At 31.7% G+C, this 22,698-nt stretch overlaps 1 protein-coding gene across 5 annotated transcripts in view; it reads left to right on the top strand.

Moving 5' to 3' along the window:
* The window catches only part of LOC129983937 (spectrin alpha chain-like), a 179,704-nt gene that overhangs the window by 104,806 nt on the left and 52,200 nt on the right, over positions 1 to 22,698 (top strand). For all 5 annotated transcript variants that reach the window (XM_056093665.1, XM_056093664.1, XM_056093662.1 and 2 more), the window contains 2 exons: positions 17,306 to 17,457; positions 20,560 to 20,727. In XM_056093665.1, coding sequence (XP_055949640.1) covers positions 17,338 to 17,457; positions 20,560 to 20,727 — 288 coding nt within the window. In that variant the 5' untranslated portion in view covers positions 17,306 to 17,337. The remainder of the gene's footprint in view (positions 1 to 17,305; positions 17,458 to 20,559; positions 20,728 to 22,698) is intronic.

Genomic DNA, 22,698 nt, shown 5'->3' with positions numbered 1-22,698 from the left:
AAGCATACTGGGCTAGGTATGTTTTAGTTGCTCATTGGTATGATATGGAAGTTTAAAGAGGAGAAAGCTGGCTCGTGTCAACCTCATTTTTTTAAACACATTCAAAACGAGAATATCCCCCTCCCAAATTATTCTCTTTAAGCTTCAAAATTAGACTTATAAATGTAAGACATTATAATAAAAAAATAACTTAACAGAGTAAGACATTATAAAAAAATATATCATGTTTTTAAAACGGACTAAGATATATAAAATCCTAGTGCCATACATATCGTCCTTAAAATTTGTGTTGTGAATATTTAAAATTCAAAATCGGAATTTTTTAGGTGAATTTGCGTTGCTAAGAGAATTTATTTACCATCTTTTAGTTCATTTTAAAGACGTTGCATATTAGATTTTTTTAAACTAAATAATTATTTTCTGATTTTTAGTCTTATATGTATGAAATACAGTCAATTATAAATTAAATTCCCAATGAGCTAACAACGTGGCAGAGTGCCATTCTCAAATTTTTTTTCCGGACATACATATGTACAGACAGATAGACAAAGCGAGTTAATATTGCATTGTCATCCAGTTCTAAACTATGTTTATTGTAGTGATTGGATTTTGAAGCGTTAAGAAAATAAACGTTCATAGATGGCGCTAGGCAACTAGCGCGAGTGTAATTCAACGAGTGATGTCATTCGAGTGTTGGCTCTTGGAGGAGAAGGAGTTACTAAGCAGAGTAACTCGAACGAATCTGAAATAAATCTGTTAAGTTTTCTATTTGCCTAATTTTTTTCAAAGCACTCACGAACCAGCCACGACATTTATACTTTCAAATCTCTAGTTCACCGTAAAGCTAATTTAAAAATGATTGCAAAATTTACACGGAACAAACAGACAAACCTGAAAGCGAGTAAATAAAAATAATTGAAAGTCAGTATCTCTCGTCAAATTATTCTGCTTTGAGACAATTTATGCTAAATTCTTTTCACAATCTTTTATGCTGCCTCAATGTTGGTCAAACTTTTGAAATTAACTTTTTAAGTCTTATTGTATACAACTTCTGCAACAAACTTGCAATGGTCTTTGGCATAATTATCCAGGTTTTCAAAAGGTCTCTTTTAATAGTCTTATTCAGAGAAAAGTGCATTGACATTAACTCTTCAATGGATATCTAAATGAAGAAGCATACATAGTTAAATAATTTTAAATACGAATCTGTATTTATTTGAATAGAATATTCCTAGGCCAAATAATATGTATTTTATGTAATGGAACTCAATATTTACACGAAATTTACTCTTCTCGTAGAACCCCAATGGCTTAATGGTAAATTTTCAAAAATTTCGTTGAGAAATGAGGATGGGTAAGCCACACCGAGACTAAAGAACTTGTAAATGTTCCGTATTTTCAACTTACGTGGTATTCCATAATCAACTTCCGTATCTTCAATTCACTATGGTATCTCAAAGTCTTACATTAAGTTCTTAAGGTTTTATGCAATGAATTAAAGTAACTCAAATATTAACTATCCAGGAGATATTTCAGCCAAGTTTTTCCGAATTCTTCACTTTCGCCAAAGACCATTAAGCTTTTTCAGACGGTCTTATAGTTTCTAGTTCTAAAAAAGAGCCAAATGTCTTCTTGGGTCACATGTTTGATAACCATCCTTTAATTGAGAAAAGTCGTGTTAGTTTTTAAACTGCTGCTGTAAATCTGAACTATATTAATTTCTTTTGAATGAGTTTTTTCTTAATTGCATAACCTATAACTATTATCTTCATTTTCTTGTAGTCTATTTACTTTAACTCCCTTGCAAAAATATTTCTTTTGATACCATGGTCGAATCTCTCTCCCTCTCTCTCTCTTAGTTTTTTTACATTAACCTAAATCAACAACTTTTAATTGGATATAGTTACGCAATCAGGCTCCAACTTCAATGCGCACCGTTTGAATTACAAGCGTTTTCGTAAAAGATTATGCTGCATTGTGTCCCAATTAATTGTGTGTATCAAAACTAGTCTGCTGTACAATTTGTGAAACCAATTCATTTTTTACGCAACAGATTGCTGACTCTATGGTACTGTTTAGAACAATGAAACATTGGAAGAAAAATGTAGTTGATTCCTAATTGCATAACTGTGTCCAATTCACGTCTGTATAGTTCTCCTGAGTTATTTTTCTATTTAATTAAAATGCTGTTAACAAAGAAATGTTCTGTGTTGGTATTAATTAATTTTTTTATCTATAAAAATTTATAAATTCTATTAAAATTCAAATTAATTACAATGAGGCCGTGGACGGGTTCTTAAAATCTCGAGTTCTAAATTCCACTCCATTTTTCTTTTCCTTAGAAATTAAGTATCTGTCTAAAGCATTCATATGTTACTTTAATCGAATTCAATATTACTTCTGTTTAATATCTTTTAAGGAATTAGATAAATCGTGGTGCAGATCAGTAGAAAATGTAAATCCTGGGGAACTACTTATTGTTCATTCTCGGATTCAGAAACTCTTAGCGTCTTTGTGCATATGTCAAGAGGCGTTTATTTAATCTAATAAGGGATGAGAGGATGGTTGAAAGGATAGTCAACCAACTGACTCTCCGACCCGCAACGAAGGCACACGGATTTAACTCATAAGGCTAAATGACCGGACCGCCCCAACAGCAACACTGGCGGGAACTGTGGTTGAGTCCTAAGGGCCATCACCGGCCACGGTACAACCCTCCCCGAAGGAAGTACGTCCTGTCATCGATGGGAGGAGCCAGATCCCCCACCTATTTGTGTACCCTCCAGGGTGGCGAGATCCAACCACCATGCCGGAAGTAGGGATTGCAATACCGGACCAAAATTTCAATACCGGTATTCGGTATTTTTTAGATCTTAATACCGGGATACCGGTTTTAATACCGGTATTAAAAATTTTAGAAAAAGACCGGTAAATACTTCGAAAAAGTATACCGCGCATTGCTAACAGTACCACTAACTATCGTAGATGCCGAAAGAGCGTTTTCGACAGCTAGTAATTTTTGCACAAAACAAAGAATGTGACAAAGGAATGTCCGAACATTCACCCTCCAAAATTCCAATTTTATTATCCTGGCTAGGGATTGCAATACCGGACCAAAATTTCAATACCGGTATTCGGTATTTTTTAGATCTTAATACCGGTATTAGAAATTTTAGAAAAAGAAAGAAAACACAGGTGTTTCTTTGTTTTATTTGCCAGTTTTATTAGAAAGGGTAAATAATTTACAAAAGGGTAAGGGTTTTAGGTAAATAATTACAAAAAATAATTAGTAACTTATAAATTTTAACAGTATATAAAGAATGACAAAAAAGTAAAGGAACAACTTATTTATTTAAATCACAAAAAAATTCTAAATATCACTATTCAGTCTGTGGTACTAATACAAATTTTTGAAATGTGATCTTAAAAATACATAATGCATCAGTTGTACTGAAAAGTAATTTTGTGCAAAAATTACTAGCTGTCGAAAACGCTCTTTCGGCATCTACGATAGTTAGTGGTACTGTTAGCAATGCGCGATTTATTTTTTCCAAGTATTTACCTCTAAATCCCTCATCTTCAAATAAATCGATTTCTCGTCAGATGGTTTTGGATATAGCTGATTTCTGTATTGTATTTTGTTTCGTTGAAATTTTCTTATTTATCGCTAATTCTAATTTTTGTTCAAGAGACAATTCCTTTTCACTATCGACATTAGTGTCATCATAATCTTCGATAACTGAACCGAATTCTTTTAATGTGGATAGGTTTGTGGCCAAAAAATTTTAAGAAAATTTACTATAAACTTAATCAGATTTGAATTAGTTATTTTCTTTTCTTGTTTTTCATTTTCATTTTTAAAATCATTATAATTATGTAAATACCATAAGACATTTTCTATTTCGATATGCCTTTCTACTATGCAATTTTTCAATGTAATATATAATCTTCAGATAGTGATGTGTGCTGTTAGGAGTAAACGATTCCAACGTGTTTTAAAATCTAATATTAACATATATTCTGTTTTATTTTCAGTTAGTATGTATTTTAGTAATATGTCATCTTATACAGGGGTGAGTTTAAATATCTTAACAATTTTTCGAACTTTATAAATTATAGGAAGCAATTCTTGATGGGTTAATATTTCATCCTCATTAGCAATATCTTATTCAACAATTACATTGTCATTATATTCATTGTCAATCTCACTCTTACTCTCTTCAAAGTCGGAATCCGAAATTTCTATATCCACAGTATTTGGATTCTTCTGTTCTTTATTTTTTTTGCTATAATACATCTATTACTCCTAACTCACTTCCATGAGCATAGCACAATTGCTGATTTGCACCAATCAACTTTACAACTTTTTTCATAACTGCTGCTCCATCAGTCATTATGGATACAATTTCTTCTTTCAGGGATAATCCATGTTTCGCTAATTTAGATTTAAGCAATTAATTAAGCCATTAATTAGCTAATTAATTTCGCCCGTTAGGGAGACATAAAAACGAAAACGTATGCTATTTTGCTATGTTGGCGATCCCTGAACATAAAGTGGAGACAATTTAAAAAATTTCTTGTAAATACCGAAAAACCGGTATTTAAACTTGTGAATACCGGTATTACAAAATTGTACAAATGGCTCAAAATACCGGTATTCGGTATACCGGTATTGCAATCCCTAGCCGGAAGCATCTCATCCTCATTTCTAGGTGCCCCCCCCCCTCCCCCGAGGGTCTGGTTGAAAAGATAAGTCAACATTCAGCAAAGGATGAGTTCGGATTATTCACGGCGAAAGACGTAATTACTGCTCTTTTTTTTAACCCCAGTGAAATATAATTGTCGAAATTTGCTAGTTTCGGGATCCTTAAACGAACAGTTCATTAATTATCATCTAGACTTAATATGGGCGAAAGAATAGCAGTAAATGATAACGAGGTTTAATTCTGGTCGTAGTTTGCATTGCATTTAGTTGTTTCCAGTGAATAAAATCTGATTTAGAATTATAGAATTTCTGATAAGAAAAGCAGAAGGAGTAGAAGCTTATTGAATTTTTTTGCTGGCTGAAGATTACTATTTAGACATATGATGGGGTGGAACCAACAGAATGGAATTTTGGGGTTAAATGAGTCCCATTGGGGGTGGAACCAACAACGGGACAAAATTCCGACTTGAATTTGCTGTAAATCTTAGTCAAACAAGATTTTCTTGACTATCCCGATGCTTAAAATCTGTCCAAAGTGTAAAAGTCTAAACAAATAAGTAGAAGCGGAAAAAACTTGCTGTCTTCTACTTGGTGAGCTCCTATTTATCCTCACTGTAGATATGCAACCTATAAAAGAGTTTCGTAATTCATTACCCGCATTTTAAATTTCATCAAGTATGACTTTAATGCTATCTAACTTACAATACTAGCCACATTGATTTCTTGACATCTTCATGTTTACCTTTCCGAGTGCTTCAGTTTTTCTTTCTTCGCAGATTAAAGTTATTTTTTCGACTAAATTGCTTCTTTTTCAGTCTTACCTCTTCGTTATAAAAACCCTTTAAACGCTTTTCTTTCCTCCATCAAATACTTTCCAACTGTTTTTATGATGTCTACTTACTACTTTTCGTAACTTACCTTCTTTGGCGCAGTGTGCCCAAATAATAGTTCTTACGACAATCAACTAAATAAATAAACAAAAACAAAACATTAAAGATGAAGACATTTAAGCAAAGTTACACTGTATCTGTGTATAATCTCTAAGATATCCTCTTTTGTTTTCTTATCTCTTAATTCCACTTGAACTAATGAAGATCTCAAAGTTTACTCAAAGAATTAATGAACCATATGAAATCAGTTCCAGAAGATCGTTGGCATCTTCACTAATGAATATTTTTTCCTCGTGCTCTCTTGCCGAATGACACTGATTTTACCTTAACCACTGATGCTTGCTGATGTAACTTTCTTATCTTCTAGTTAAATATTTTCCCTTTTAGTTGCTCTGCTTTTTTGCTTTGTTATTTTCGCTATCGGTGACTGTCAATTTCGTATGTGCAGCCGTCTTGAAAAGATTAAAAAATGCCGAAAAAAGAAGGAAGAAAAAAATTATTATCACTTTGTGAATTGTGATAACACTTCTTATGTCTTAGAAGTATTCCGTCACTTGTTCAGATTTTTACTTGTGTGTGACGTGATGATTTGAGTATTTTCACGTCAATCATGAGCTGTTCAAAAGTAGACGATGGCTTTGTAGTTTCCGCTTTATTATTATTATTTTTTGTAAAGTTATTTCATCTTCGCAATGTAATTTTAGACATCACCATATGATCGTTGAATTCGTTACTTTGGAAAAGAGAGAAACAAAGGCCAAAAAAATTATGGAATTTTTTACAACAGGAGTTTTACTATTAATTAATTTAAGTTTTGATTAGCTATATGAGAAATGAAAATAAATCAGTGCCTAGTGAAAAATGTCAATGTTGCTCTTCAACAATTATTTTTAGGAGAACATATCGAATATACTAGGCTTTGAAAAATATCATTCATTGATACTGAAAATAGTAGAAGAAGAATAAAATATTCTAGAAGAATAATGAAATGTTCTAGAAGAATAATGGAATATTCTTATATTTTATTTGCATTTTTCATTATAATATGAGATAACTGTTGCTTTTGTTATCAAAGCTGAAGTGTGAAATTTAAATTTTTAATACATTATGATGCCGTTCGTCCTGCTGATATAGAATGTAGAATTGCAGTGATGTCACAATCACATGACAAACGTAATTGCGAATGCCATCTCTGATTTCTAATTATACATTGTTTTGCTGAGCTGTAGTGTCATTTCCTTTCTCCTCCTGGCAAAATGGGTGATAAATAAATAAAAAAAAAACAACCTCGTATCGGCGCATTTTATTTGTGTATCACGTGAACGTGAGTTGGTTCCATTCTTGATGTTAGATGGCATAAAAAGTTATGTTTGTCATAGACTGCGCTGTCATATTAACTGACTCTTCTGTAATTGTCTTGTTTTGCTTTTTATCTCGAATCTGAGTTTTCATTGCTTTTATTTCATTTTTTTAAAAAAAATTCTGCATTAGATCCCTTTACTGCGATTAGTCCCTACATACACATTTTTAAGGTGAACCTATTTATAGGCATGCGTAGTATTTATAAATTGTGAATGTATGGTGATAGCATCTTTCAAAACGCTCGGCAGGACAGACTGTTGTTAGTAGAGTTATCTAATGTGGTATATAGCTATTTCTTAGATAGTAAATGTTCGTTAATAATGGGCAGAATTATTAACGAACATATATTAAGGGTACAGTGGACTTTGAAATAAGTAAAAATGAACGGAAATATGAAATTGTATTTTCATTGTTTCATCTACAAAATATATGTTTATATTCAACTAAAATAGCTTTATGAAATGTATTGTTCCATAAAATGTAAACTTGAAGAGCTTACAGAAAAAATAATGAATTTTAATGACTTTTCACAAAATGTTATTTTAATTAGATTTAAATATTTTTCAAATGTTCCAGGTGTCTTAATTCTTGAGAAAATGAAACAAAATTGTTAATAAAAATTTCGGTTAAGCATTAAAAAAAAATACAGGGTATGCATTTTATTTTTATTTATATTTATTTATTTATTTTTTAATATTTAAAAGTCAATTTTAGTTTAGGAAAGCATAAAATTCTTATGAAAATTCAATGCATGTGCATAAAAATAATTCTAAAAAATTAACAATCAATTGGAACACTTATTAACATTATACATTGTTTTCTTCGAAAGAAATTTATATAAGGTAGTAAGGAAAAAGCAAAGACAAAATTAAAAATGAAGTCGACAGGAATATTTTGAAATTTTAAAAAATTATATAACATTTTGTTTGAAGTTTTAAAACTGAGCTATTTGAATTCAAATCGAAATTGTATTTATATTTAAAAACAATTTTTCAATATTTAAAAATAATTAATTCTAACTAACAGACTAACTATTTTTATTAAAAGTTTTTTAAAAATGCTATAAAATAATTGTAAAACTGTAAGTGAAAATTATTTACTATAACACATTTTTATATTAAAAAAAATTCTTTAAGCATTCTAAGGCCTTTTTAGTAATATTTATAAAACCTATAAAATAGGCCAGGATAGCCTGGTTGTTAAGGGTGTTGGATTCGCATCCCTTGGATTGTGAGTTCGAACCGCGCCGGTCGAAAACTCATCGTGTGTGTGGTGGCTGGCGCACGTATAAATCTGTCGTGGCCACAAAGTCCTGCAAGTCGTGACAATACCACTGGGGGTACTGGATCAGAGGTGATCGTTCTCTGATTCGGGTCTGAATTACGATCTGTGTATGAGTGAATGAAATGCATAAATGAAGTCCGCCCCATAACGCATGAGTAGCTAAGACGTACTCTTGGCCCTAGATGGTTTTACTGAAAAACAAGAGACGCTCTCTCGGCTTAAAATCGTCAGCGGACTTTTCTGTGACAACAAAACAGCAACATTATAAAATTGTAGCTGTAAAATATTTACTGTTCATTGTTTTTAATTATATTTTTATAATAATACTTTTCATTCCTTTAATAATTGCTTTTATATCCGCGCGCGTTGCGATGGTATTAAATACATTTTATATGTGTGCGCTTGCTAGTTATTACTGGTATGAAAGTAGTAAATTTTAAAAAGAAGATAAACGAATCAAATATAAAAAAAATTATTATTGAGGTATTTCAAACTGAAAGTTTGAATCTGCTTTAATTTTTTTATAATCTTGTTCTTCTTTGAATAAATAAAATTTATTTACGTCCTGTTTTGCCTTTCAGTGATTTTTACTTTTTTTTTCGAAATCGTTATTTTGTTTTCTTAAATTCCGAAGAAAAGACAAACAACCATGACGCACACCCAGTCGTAAAAAACAGAACTATTTATATTTGGTTCGAACGACTCTTATTCTGATCCTAGAACAACTACTCTGTTCTTTCACTCTACTTTTTTGCATTAAAACTGGTTTGAAACGGTTGAAAAAAGTTGGAGTGGCAAGGGAGAGTCGGAGAGGAAACTAAATTAAATAGGAAACGCAAGAACTTGAGAGGGATTTAGGAATAACCGTTTGTTAACATTACTACGAAATTGTGTTGTTTTTGTTGTTTCTCTTGTGAAACTGGTTTAGAGTACGCTAGACAGAATAGCCGTTAACTTTTACGATATTTCCGGTTGAAAATTGAGCAGGTGAAGAAAAGAAAGGCAGTATGGTTATTGTCTGCGTTTACCTTGACTAACATTGACTGGGAGAGAGAGAGAGAGAGAGAGAGAGAAAGAATTAAGTTCTAGAAAATTTAATTTATTTTAGTGCGTATTATTTTATAACTATCAATGTTTGTTTCTTTGTCCTTTTGTCGTAGGAAATTGTATAAGGGAGCATCTATAGATAAAATACTTGATTTGTTTTGGAAATAATGCTGCTTCTACTTATAGTAATATCGAATCTCAGCTACTGATACCCGATATTTCGACTGATAGTTAATGCCTGATTTTCTCCTGTACTCATAGGATGTTTATAAAACATGCTATTATAATAATGGTTGACGTCACAAAAAAGTATTACGGGAAATTGAATTTAAATTTATTTAAAAAAATTATTAAAATAAAAAAAATGCATGAAATTAATCTGGATTTAATGAAAAATTCATGTTTTTAGTTTTTAAGATTTTGAAATGATAGAATAATTATTTTTGTGCTGCAATATTTTCAAAAACTATTGCGGAATAACGTCAATGTTTATCATACATTTAAATTCATTAAGGTTCCATTTAAAATTTAAGAAAATTGATCTGTCTTTTTACATTTCCATCCTCTCTCTAACTGTATCAAACTTAGTAATTCTAACATTAACGATGTGGCCTTTCGAGCGTTGCAAAGGCTAGTTCTTTCTGCGACACCAGATCTTATTTAATAAGATTACCAGATATTATTAAATCAATTTGCAGGTCCTTAAAATGTTTCACCCACTCTCTTTCACTGATCATTGAATTAATATTCAAATTATGTCATATACTTTAAAGTAACTAACTGAATTTGGCGAATGGTTTAATTATTTTTACAGCATTAATACGTTGCCAGATTTCATTAAATTGGTTAGTTTAATTATCCTTTTAGACATCTACGAATTCTATAGACAGCGCACTTTATAATTTTGAACCAGATATTAGATTAGATGTTTTGAAATAGCAACCAATTTAGGTGTATTTTAAGTAAAAATAGAAATTTTATTTACTTTCAAGATTTAACAATGATTGGTTTTAACTGGCTTTTCCATATCTTCCTATTAGTAAGATATTGTCCGATATCTCCACGATGTTCGACATTCTGAATGCCGGCCAGCATCGTGAAAATATCGTAACAATATTGTTCGGCATTTTGTGCTAATAAGGTTAGCAACATGAAAACGTTTGCTCCACTATCATATTCAATGAGTTCAGATGAATTAATAAGATCTTAGCCTTCTTCTAATCCAAAGCCGAAATTGTACTCTGACGACTAAGATATCTACAGGTTATTTCTCTAAGGATATTTTAAAAGAAAATTTTGCAGGAACATCTGCAACCCGCGTGGAACGGCCCAGGTCCAGAATCGCTGGTTTTGATTTTATTATCCTCTCTTTCACCAGACCTGTCTGGAGTGAAAGAGCACCTTGACTCATTCTTGCTCATCGGTCATCGTGACCCTCGCACCCGCCAAGAATGTCTTCTGAAAGTGGCTAGTCTTCTGTTCAACTGCTTTCAGCTACGGTACCTCATCATTTAACTCTTCTTTCTTTTGCATATACATTATACATTTCCATGTCTATGCTGTTGCAACTTATAATTACTAACAGCAGGAAAGAAATATGAGTGTCAACTTTCTGTCAGTTCAGTGTCTGTTCTATTTCGTATATTTTTCCTTCTCTCCTTCATTCTTCTGATTTTTCTTTTAAACGTTTAGAAATACTTATTATTCAGTGTGAAAAAGCAAAGTCTCATTTCATTCAGGAGACAGAAAAAAAAAAAAAAAAAAAAAAATCCGTTGGAAAGAGAATGGGAAAGAAACATAACTTTATTTGTAGAATTCTAGTACATTCTTTTCTCTACATTTCTGTTACTGTTCTGATGGGAGTTAAAATTTTTCTTGCTTATAATAATATAAAAGAATTAAACAGAGGGAAATAAAACTGAAAGTTATTTTCTCTGGTATCCTCTTTCTTTCGATATTGAATTCTAATACGCCATCGCATCTTTTCAGGTTTAAAATATAATTTATTGGAATAAATTTGTTTGTTTCTAAAATTTAAATGGTGATTTCTGGCATTATTTGATTTGCTTTCAATGAATTCGTCTATGAATTAAGAATTAAATTCTTTATTTCATTTTATTTAATCGAATCAAGAGAAATTAAGAAAAGATTATTCAGCAGTTAATTTTACATATTGATAACTTTTGGTCTAATATAGTAATAATGTATCTGAATAAGAATCTTGAATTTTTTGTAACTAAGAATGTTGCTACATTTTTGGCAGCTAAAAAAATAAAAGCAGAAATTAAAAAAAATCTTTATTGAAAATATATTTAATCTGTTTAATTAATTGGAATCTGCAATTTTTCCTTTCTGTTTTTCAGCAAACGATTATTTCCCTTTCTGAAAGAACGAACGAAATTTTTGAAGGACTGTAAAAATATACTATAGTAAATTTTTTATAACTAATTTAATGAAAACGAATATATTATTTTTGTATTAAATTTGATGGCAGATTAAATTCAACGTGTTGCATTACTTCGTAAAAATCGCGTTGTAAAATACAGCATTTTTTTTAAACGTGAACATTGAATATTGTACAGTGGAAAATTAATATGGAACAATTTAAATATATATCAAATGTTAAATTATTAATAAATAAACTCAATTTCGTTAATTAATTATAAAATAAAACCAAGTTTTTTTTAACACTTGGATATTTATTATTGTGCAATGGAAAACTAATATAGAACAATTTAAAAGTACATCAGATTTTTAAAAAAATTGATAAATAAACTCAATTCTGTTAAATGATTATTAAATAAAATCAAGTTACTAAGATATTTTTACTTTAAATATAATTTGTCATTGAATTTGAATTGGGTGACCTTTCTCAATTTCTGATTTGCAGTAACTGATTTCTTTCATTCGGTCAGCGAATGAAATCTTGAGTCAACTGAAAAGGAAATCATTCTGTTGACCTTTGTGATATTTCTCTCGTTCATTTAACTAGCAAGTTGACTGACTGGGTATTTTCCTTTTAATCTTGAGCCGAATCTTATCAATAAAAAATGCGATGAAAAGCTCTCTTAAAGGAATTGGTTCAACATTTTCAAGTGCATGTGATCGAGAACCAGATTTCGCTGTTTCAGAGCTCGTTTTCAGTTCTTAATTTTTCTTCAAACATCGTGTAAGAATGCGGAAGTTGAATTTTTTGATATTGACTATCATTGATAGCTACTAAATAATTAATGAAACGCGAGCGTCCGTCGCCTTTTGCTATAAATAAAATTTCGTCATTTTTGATGATTATCGTAAAATAAACTATTGATCTGTTTTTACGACCTTTGACATAATGATTAAGGCTGAAAATAAGTTATTTTTTTATCGCTGTATTATGTGGCCTGATTTAACATATCTAATGATGTTTCAAAAAAAAAAATTAAATTTCGCATGGTTATATTTTTTTTCTGTTTTTTACCGAGTTTTTCATATAATAGTTGAAATTATTAAGCTTGCTTTGGGGTTAAATACTTAAAATTTGCTCTCAGGCATGATAGGAAAAAATATAATTGCCTATTACGTAGATTCCGATAGGAAGACTACCTGTTGCAATGGTTCTCATGACAAGACTTCGAGAAAATTTATTCTTCACCGATTATGTTCACTAGAACACAAAACCACCCTCCGTTCAAAAATTATATAATATATGCGTATAATGCTTTGTCCATCTTACATTGTGAACACCGGCGTCCTGGCCTAAGGGTAGTGTTTCTTCCCCGTTATCTTTTCGTCCCCGGTCACAACCACCGATAGATCGGGGGGCCGCGGTGGCCTGGTGGTAAGGTCTCGGCTTGTGAACCGTAGGGTTTCAAATTCGAGACCCGATTCCACCGAAGAATCGTCGTGTAAGGGGGTCTGTTGCACGTTAAATCCGTCATGCCAAATGTCCTCCCGCTGGTGTGGTGTGGCGTGGAGAGGGGGGGGATGCCAGCTCAGGTGTCGTCCTCGTCATCTGACCGCGATTCAAAATGACGAGGTCCGTCCCAAAATAGCCCTAGTGTTGCTTTACAACGGGACGTTAATATAACTAAACTAAACTAAACCATCGATAGATCGGTCTATCGGTGGTTGTGCCCGGGTTCGAGTCCCGGTTTGGGCATAGTTGTTCTTTCCCCTGTGTTCTCTCTGTGAGGTGTGTGAAAGAACCCCCCGTAAAAAGGGGCAAGCGATTATGCGAGTGTCATTTTCATATGAGCTAAAAGTCAGACTTCTGCTCTCGGGCGCTCCGGGGCCTTTACCCTCAGAAGCTACTGAGTATGTACTCGGCTTAAATCGCTGACTTCGTCAAAGGGCTTGTCTATGACAAGTGCATACGTAACAACAACAACAACGGCACTTTGTGAACAGGATAGCTAGAATAATTTTGTTTAGATTTTGTTAGAAATGTAAAAATCACGGAAGAGTACGTAAATAGCGTATCTAGCTCAAGGGGGTTGGAAATGTTGGGGTGTTGAAATTTCTATTTCACTATTTCCCCTGCTTCTCTGTGTGCTTTATAAAAGGCATCAGGAAGGGTTAAAGAAAGAAGGGGGAAAAAACAAAACAAAAAAAAAAAAACCTTCTTAAGATCCCAAATGAATACAGATAAAAAAAAATTCAATATCTGTATACCTCCTGACTAGACAGATGGTGAATATTTTAAATAAAAATTTGTATTCGTTCGGAGTCTTAGGAAGTTTTTTACCCTTTTGTTAAATTGTACTGAATATAACAGGATTTTTAATTTTTAATCCTGTTAAAATCCCGTTCTGAAAAGTTGGGTAACTAAATTTGTAAAAGTTATTTACCTGCAGTAACGAGCTGTCAACCAGGCGTATATCCGGAGAGGTGGGCGACTGTAATTATATATATAAATATTTGCATATGGCGCTAAAGCAGATGTCATTTAACGGTGTTTATCTGTGTGAATTAATAATAATAATAATAACTGATTTATTTCCATCCGAATGCTTTGAAAAATTCGCCCAGCAATAAATAAATTTCTCCACGTAAAAATAATTTAAAAAAAATATTTATGATCACGATAAAAGACGGTCAAACGGTTACTTTACAAAAAAAAAAAAAAAAAACGGAAAGAGGAATAAATTATATAACTATATTATTACTATTAAATTTAACGTGAGTTAATCGATAAATTTTTTGAAATTAAATAGAGGGGAAGGACGTTATAAGATTTTTTTATATTAATATTACTGTATTGTAAAATTAGCATTACTACTTCCTACTTCAGACACGACCATAGGTGCGCAAGCACTTGTTTGTATTGATTTCACCAAAAAACAGTGATGAGATGAAAGATGGGAGATAGGACATTACAGAAGTTTCGAATTAAATATATCAGCACAATTTTTTAAAAAATGAATCAACGTCAAACCCCCCCCCCCCAAAAAAAAAAAAAAAAAAAAGAATACGGACCTAACAAAGAACTGTTTGAAAGCTTTTTATTAATCATCTCTGTCACCCCTGTGTAGAATAAAATCGTTAAAAAATGCTTAGGATTTGAAAATGAATGGTTTTTAAAAAATAAATATTTCAGAGTGCTGCTCCCCTACAAGTTTTCTTCTCTAGTGTTTTATAATGTAGAAGAAGGATTTATTTATAAATTAAAATATTAATTTCAAATTGTAATATCATTCAGTAAGAATTAAATAACCTTCAGAAATGCATGCTCATTGTTTTCAAGGTTAAACAGATATACAGGGCTTAAAGCAAACAACCCCCCCTCTCTCTCTTATATATAATATAGCTGTAACCTCTAGTTAAACTTTGATTGCTACCTTCTTTTTGCAGTTTCGATGTTCTCATATCTCATTGTTAAATTAAATCGTATTCAGCTAGATCGAGATTTCAGTTGCGTTTTTGTGTACTGTTTATATACATGTGGAAGCACAAACTGATAAACAGTCAATCCTTCCACAGATTAGTTTCAAAATTTTATGAGAATTTACACTTTAAAAGATAAAACTGTGTACCAAATTTCATGTACCTAGTTGTTGGAATTTTGAATATCGTCTTTACGTGTATTCGGAAGTGGAGAACTCTGATGGTTAACCCTTACTGGATTTTGTTCAAAATTGTAAATGAAATCTACACTTTAAATGTTAAATAAAATTTGGTATACATATTTATCTAACTCTTACTTTTTCCCATTATCATGTTCACTTATATTATTATCTGCAGACTGACAGACTTCCTGTGAATGGATTTCGTCCAAAAATTGGTAGATATCTACAAATTCGGTGTGAGGATCGCATACCAAATTTCACTCATCTTGCCCGAAGCGCTTTTGAGTTATGTTAACAGAATTCTATTTTTTGGGAGGAGGCAACAGTCTGAGAAGTCTGACCCGTAGTGATTCGTCATAATCTCGAATTCTAATTTTTTTGTTATTATTACAATATTTTTTCCTTGTATGTTCGTATACGGGAAATTAACAATGGAAGCAGATTAATATTTATTTTTTACTACTAACATTGTAAAACATTGTATTACATTTTAACATTGTAAAATATTTTACAATATATATTTTTTTAATTTTGAAGAGTAGACATTAGACTTCAGATGCTTCTAGCCAGATGAACTGGTTTTTGTTTGAAAACTGTCAAGCTTACTCGCAGTTGCAGATGAAATACTCTTAACCAGCCAACCATACAGGCTTAAGAACAGTTGTCATTAACAGCTTCTTTTGTTCAACAACTGGTCCAATCCGATAAGCAGCGTGATTTTCTAATGTCTCTGCTAAATATTCCTCCAGTGACCTGCCAAACATTTCGTCCGAAGAATGGAGTGGACAGACGGATGAGTCTCTCATGTGCATCAAACCATTTGTTGGCGGCTTTGTTAGACCGGTGGCTATTTCGTGGAAGTGTTTTATGTAGCAGGAAAATGGGTCACATTTTGTTTCACAAGTTGCTTTGTTGTCTGTCGGATTTCCAAACTGTGAACGGAAAAACTAAATAACTAACCCTTCTTTTGATGGACGCTCTAATGAGATCAATGAGAGTCGAGCCTGAAAAGATATTATGGTGGACAGGCTTTTTTTTTATGTGCATCTACTAATTATTTTCAGATTTGGTTTAGTTTGGTTAGGTAATGTTTGTTTAGAAAATACACGAGATCTTTTTTAGGACAGTCTTTTTAATTTTCAATAACGGTCAACGCACCTCAGTTAATTATTTTCAGGAGTGAATGCAGTATTCATTATTCGAAAACTATTGAAATAAAATTCCTAAGCGCATAATCTCTTTTAATTGGAATAGTTTTGTTTATCAAGTTTTTATATCTGTATCATATCATTAACATTGACGCTTGTCTCTTAATACTGAAATCAGTAGAACAATTCATAAGAATTTTATTGCAAATGATCTGGAGTTCATTAGCAATTTGTTAGCCTGTATTTCTTTTTTCTTTTTCTGATCTTGTTGAATATTGCTCACTAAGGACTCTTATCATGTTTTTTTAATATTTTTTTTTTTGCAATGTCACAATTGTTGTAAATAAGTTTACTGTTTATTTTATATTAAGTAGGAATTTTTGTTTGTTTTTAATATTAATGTCTTTAAATGAAGAAAGCAGGAGTTTTATACTCTTTTGAATTCAGCATATATATGCTGTATTGGTGTTCACCATTTTTTTTTTTTTGATTAATAGTTTAGTTATTCATAACTCTGATTATTATTATCGTCAAATGAAATTTACATCAGGGAAAAAAAAAAAAAAAACGCTTAGCGAAGCTTGGTGTTTCAGATATCTATGCTTGCAATATAATTTACTGAAGATGACTGGGAAATATTATTCTTTTTCTGTACAGTTTTAATTTATTAATTAAAAATCTTTATTTAAATAGATTTTGTTTGAATAAGTCTGTGATTATGTAATTGCATACCTAGCATCCTTTCATTGGTCCTGAATAAGAGTATCTCGTATCTAGTTTTTTTCTATGATCAATAATTGAGATGTTTTTTCTTCTTCACAGGGTAATGTGAAGGAGGAGCTATTTCTGGAGAGATGTCTCAACGGGAAGATGCCATTAAATTCGAAACGGGCCGAATCAAAGCTCTGCAAGAGGAGCGCCTTCACATTCAAAAGAAGACTTTTACCAAATGGATGAATTCGTTCTTACAAAAGGTCAGCTGATAGCAATGATACTTTGATAACGCGACGCAGATAATAATTGTTATAAAAACATTGACTTTTCTATTTTTTTCCAATGTGTTTCAAGGTCTTTTAAATACACTTATTTCTTTACTGTTATTGTTATTAATTGTGACAATTTAGATTCCAGTGAATATTCCATTTTTTTTCTTACATTTATTAAAAAAAAATTCTTTATAATTTTTATTTCTTACACAACTATCATTACAGTCTACCAAAAAAGAAAATCATTTAATGACGTGTGAGCTGAGCATCTAATTGGTAGAAGTCATCTAAACATTTCCAGTTGAGCTTTTGTCTATAATTCATAAATTTATTTTTGTCCAAAGTTTGTTTTATTAATGCCGCAGGTAGTTTCATTGCAGCGTGATATAAAGCATGATTTTCTTTTTCGGTTTGCTGATTAGTTAGAAAGTTTTAATATTTGATGCTCCATTGATAAGCATTGAGCTGCATATACTTGATACATGAAAACATACGCAATTGTATACTTGAAAACAGATATATACTCGATACAATGAAGCATGCATGCACTTGATACGTGGATGGATATCGATAGTGGCTGCATAAAAGCATATGCGCGCTCTAAAGCTAGAAGCATACGCACGCTTGGTACGTGGAAGCATACGCACACTTGATCCGTGTAAGCATGCGCACACTCGATCTGTTGAAGCACACACATTCGATTCATGGAAGGATACACACACATTCGATTCATGGAAGGATACACACACATTCGATTCGTGGAAGTATACACGTGCTCGATTTGTGGAACTATACACACGCTCCATACATTTACGCATACACACACGCGATTCGTGGAAGTACATTCCATTCTTGGAAGTATACGCATACTCCTGACGTGGAAGCATATACACGCTCGATACGTGGAAGTATACATGCACTCCATTCGTGTAAGTATGTGCACACTCGATACGTGGAAGCATTCACGCGCTCGATACTTTGGAAGCACACACGCACTCGATACCTGGAAGCATATTTAAACTCAATTTAATAATGATTTTTTTTTCTCAGACATCAGATAAGACACAAGAATATAATCATTATCCATTTAAAATTGATGCCTCCAGAAAAATGTTCAGCCTACTAAAACACAAATTATTACATCCAGTGTCTTAGAGTGAGAAAACATATGAATACAAAAAGAATCTCTTAACAAATTTGAAGACAATCTATGCGAATTAGCAAAGATTAAATAGAAATACAGTGTACGCCGATTAGTGTAATTGTAGTTAATATTATCAATTGTTTTATATTTTGAAAATCCTCTAGTCCCGAGCCGACATATTCAAATGTACACAAAAATATTCGTTTACTGTCATAACTATATTATTTAATGCTCTCAGTTTTGAAAAGAGATAGTTAGCCAATCCTTCATTTTCAACTAGTGTTTACAATTGACGTTCATGGAATTTTTTTATTCTATTTATAAGGGAATATCTGGCAGTCGTTTTTCCCATGGTTCCATGGATAAAGTTCATATTCTTTAATCTGGACATGAGCTGCTAGGATAGGTTAACCAATTAGCTGTTTTTGACAAGTATACTCGTCATGGAAAAAGTGCAACATTTTGCATTATGACGAGTTTATTCGTCTGGAGTAATAATTAATCAGATGACACAAGTATATTTTACACAGAAGTTACAAATACTAAATAATTAATCTGGAGACGCACATTAGATACGCATTTTCCGAAGAGGTCGAACCAGTCTGCTGGCTAAACGGAGAAGCTATGCTACCAGATTCTGGATTGAAATCTTTGAACAGGCATAAGTCACTCGGGTCTTCGATTAAATTATGAATACAAAATTGCTTTCTTAAAATAAAAATTCTGTTTTAAGTATTAAAGACAAAACTAAAATTCTGACCAAGTATGACAGTTTATCTTGACATGAGTCAACAAAGCATTTAAAGTTCAGTTTAACATTTCACAAATTCTTCTTTCTAGAATTTTGAAAAATCTTAAGCTGTTTGCGAGCAAGACCTAAAAATAAACATTGATGATTTCGACCGGAACGAATGTAAATGAAGGAAACCTTCCAAAATCAATGCGGAAATGAATGAAGCATTCGTTAACTTAGAATTCAGTGTGCAGCATTGTGAAGCAATTTCTCTTAAACCCAATAAGATATAATAAATAAATGTACAGTTAAGAGATAATGGTCGATAAGCAACAATTAAGGATTTTTTTAAATTGTAATTTTTGAAATAAATTAGAGATAGGCCTGAGATCATTGCTTTTATTCTTTTCCCTTATGTGATAAAAATATTATTTTATTTTATCTAATTTGGTTATTATTATCAATTGGTTTATGTTATCAAAATTCTCAAGTCGAGAAGTGATCATTATAAGCGACAGCTGCTGTATTGTGCTTTATATCTTTATTATTTTATAGTTTTCTATAACTATTTACGTTTCTCTTCTTCTTTTCTAGTAATTTTATCTATGTTGATATATTTTTACAACTTTTTTCTTTAATGAAATCAATTGATGCTTGACTCTTTATTTATCGGCGTTACTTAAAAATACCATTGAAATCTGGCTTATATCTTCGTAATATGACTATTTCTCCTAATGATATTCAAGAGAACACGGAGAATGTAACCCAAATACCAAGTTTATAATATAAGCTAAAAGCAGAAACTAAAAATATTTAATTAAATTAATTAAGCTATTTCGATTAATTAAAAAAAATTTTTGGATTTCCTGGGGTTATTCTGCTAGAGAACTTAATTACTGGTGCAAGTTGAAAAATTTATGGCAAAATATTTCGGTGAATAAAGGATTAAACGTTACATGTCAAATGCATCCCGTCGCTGGTATTTTAGAATCAATTGCGATTTTGCAAGAGGAAAAAAAAAAAATGTAACATCACAATACTTTCATCAGATTTAGATTATACATGCAATTAAGTTTATTAATGACTATGTTGTTAAATGACTGTTTTTTCATTGAATTTGTTTTTTCAAGTTTTAATTATTGGTTTTCTTTTATTAGTAATTTATCAGTTAAAAATTATTTTCTAATACTGTAATTTCATTTTTATTGATTAGGCAAGGATGGAGGTCGAAGACCTCTTCACCGACCTTGCAGACGGCAAAAAATTGCTTAAGTTACTCGAAATAATCTCAGGGGAAAAACTTGGAAAACCTAACCATGGAAAAATGAGGGTTCACAAAATAGAAAATGTAAATAAAAGCTTAGCATTCCTCCACACAAAGGTAAGAACATATCTTTTTTATAATCGTATTGTTTTTCCTTACTCTGAGATAAGAATATTTGTATAAATGTTTCCATTTTTGAACTTCAAGATTTTCTTTATTCTTCTTATTGAAATAATTATATATATAATATTAATTTGGGGGCGGCAATTTTTTATTAGTAGATAATGGACAAAATTTTCTCGAATCGTAGCGCTATAATTCGTCATATCTGAACGATCCTCCCGCTCGTTTGGAGAGAGCGGCTGCCAGATCAGGTGTCGTCCTCGTCATCTGACCGCAATTCAAAATTTCGTGGTCCATCCCAAACCAGCCCTAGTGTTGCTTTAAAAAACGGGACATTAATATAACCGAACTAAAGTTTGGGCGACGATTACGGTTCCGCTAATGTAAAAGAATGCAAATTATATATTTGGTGGACATCAGACATTTTCTGTATGTATGTATGTGTGTGTATTTACCACATAAATTTACATATAACTTTCTATTTGTGCGATATTCAAACTGGTATAGCCTGGCATTCACCATTGTTCACCGCCATGCCAATGGAGCTGGGCATTCCAAAAATTGATTTTGCATGCGAAAATTTATCAGATTTGGTATAATGTAGACTGGACGTTTGGATATCCAGTCCATTCTAATTTCTGTGGTGCTTTTCGGATATGCTGCCACTGAATGTGAATGGAATGAGAGAAATTTGCGTAATGTGGAAGGGATGTGTGTAATATATTGCAGCATAATATTCTCTTAGAAGATTGAAATGAATAGCTCTTGAATGACCACCCTATCGGGAATGGCTAAGAAAATGAATGATGTGAAGTGCCATCATTCCATTGGCATAACTTGGAGTGATCAAAATTATCACCTAAATTATCTGATTTCGCTACCAGTGGGTTTTAGGTTGGAGACTCGATTTCATTGAATTATCAAATACACCAGCCTGATTTGCATAAAATACTACGGTTTCATATATTCTTCTATGAACGTAGGATTGATATTTAGAAGGGGGGGGGGTGCCGTCTTCGCCCATACTGTGACAAAACTCTGGCAGATTTCAAACTCATGCAATTGAATAGTTATATTTCAATTTATTATGTTTGAATTAACGTTACAGAATTTAAAACCATATATCGCTTGAAGTGCAATTTAATGCAATCAAAGCAGCGCAAATACAAAAAGACTTGTAATAAAAAAGTGAAGATGAGGTAGTAATAAGAAACGTTTTGTTTCTGTCCATTGGAATGGATATGAATTCTTGAGTTGAATTATTAAATCTGTATTTATAGATATATTCTCTGAAAAAAGAAAGCATTATCTGACTGCCTGCCACAATTTCTAATAAATTTACTATGGACGTGTTTATAAAGTGAAATGTTAATACAAATTATCCGGTTTCTGTTTATACGCACTTTAGGAGAATAGATATTTTCTGTTATTCTAAGTCTGATGTATTTGTCTTTTCTATGCTTTAGGTTGCAATTAATACAATTTATTGGTCTCATACGATTATATTAGAAGAAAAATACTGTTTTCAAAAATGTCTCATCCAGCATTTTATTTTCTAAAAGGGGAGATATATGTGCAAAGATAAAATATTGTAATTGTCAAAAAAAATTCAAACTCAGGATTTTGACATTTCTCTACATTTTTAGAAACATTGAAGTCCGAAAAACATATTTTTGGAATTATGTTTGTCTGTATGTGAACTCAAAAACACTGAGATAATTGGATTAAATTTGATATGTTGTTTTTACATTAGATTTTTAGATTTCAATCAAATTTTGACTGAAATCCTTTCAAAGAAGGTTTGCGTTTTCTGTCTGAGAACAAATGAAAACGATAATTACAAGACAGAAAAAACTAAATATATAAAATTTTAGCAAAAGATTTAATATCTAAAGTGTGGATAACTATCATATTTTGAGTCAAAAAGAGGTTGTCTGTTGCTTACCTGTCTGTCTATACTTTTAC

This window comes from Argiope bruennichi, chromosome 9 (assembly GCF_947563725.1).
Source record: "Argiope bruennichi chromosome 9, qqArgBrue1.1, whole genome shotgun sequence".
NCBI lineage: Eukaryota > Metazoa > Arthropoda > Arachnida > Araneae > Araneidae > Argiope > Argiope bruennichi.
The sequence above is the reverse complement of the archived record's forward strand: the minus strand, read 5'-3'. Positions and strand labels throughout refer to the sequence as shown.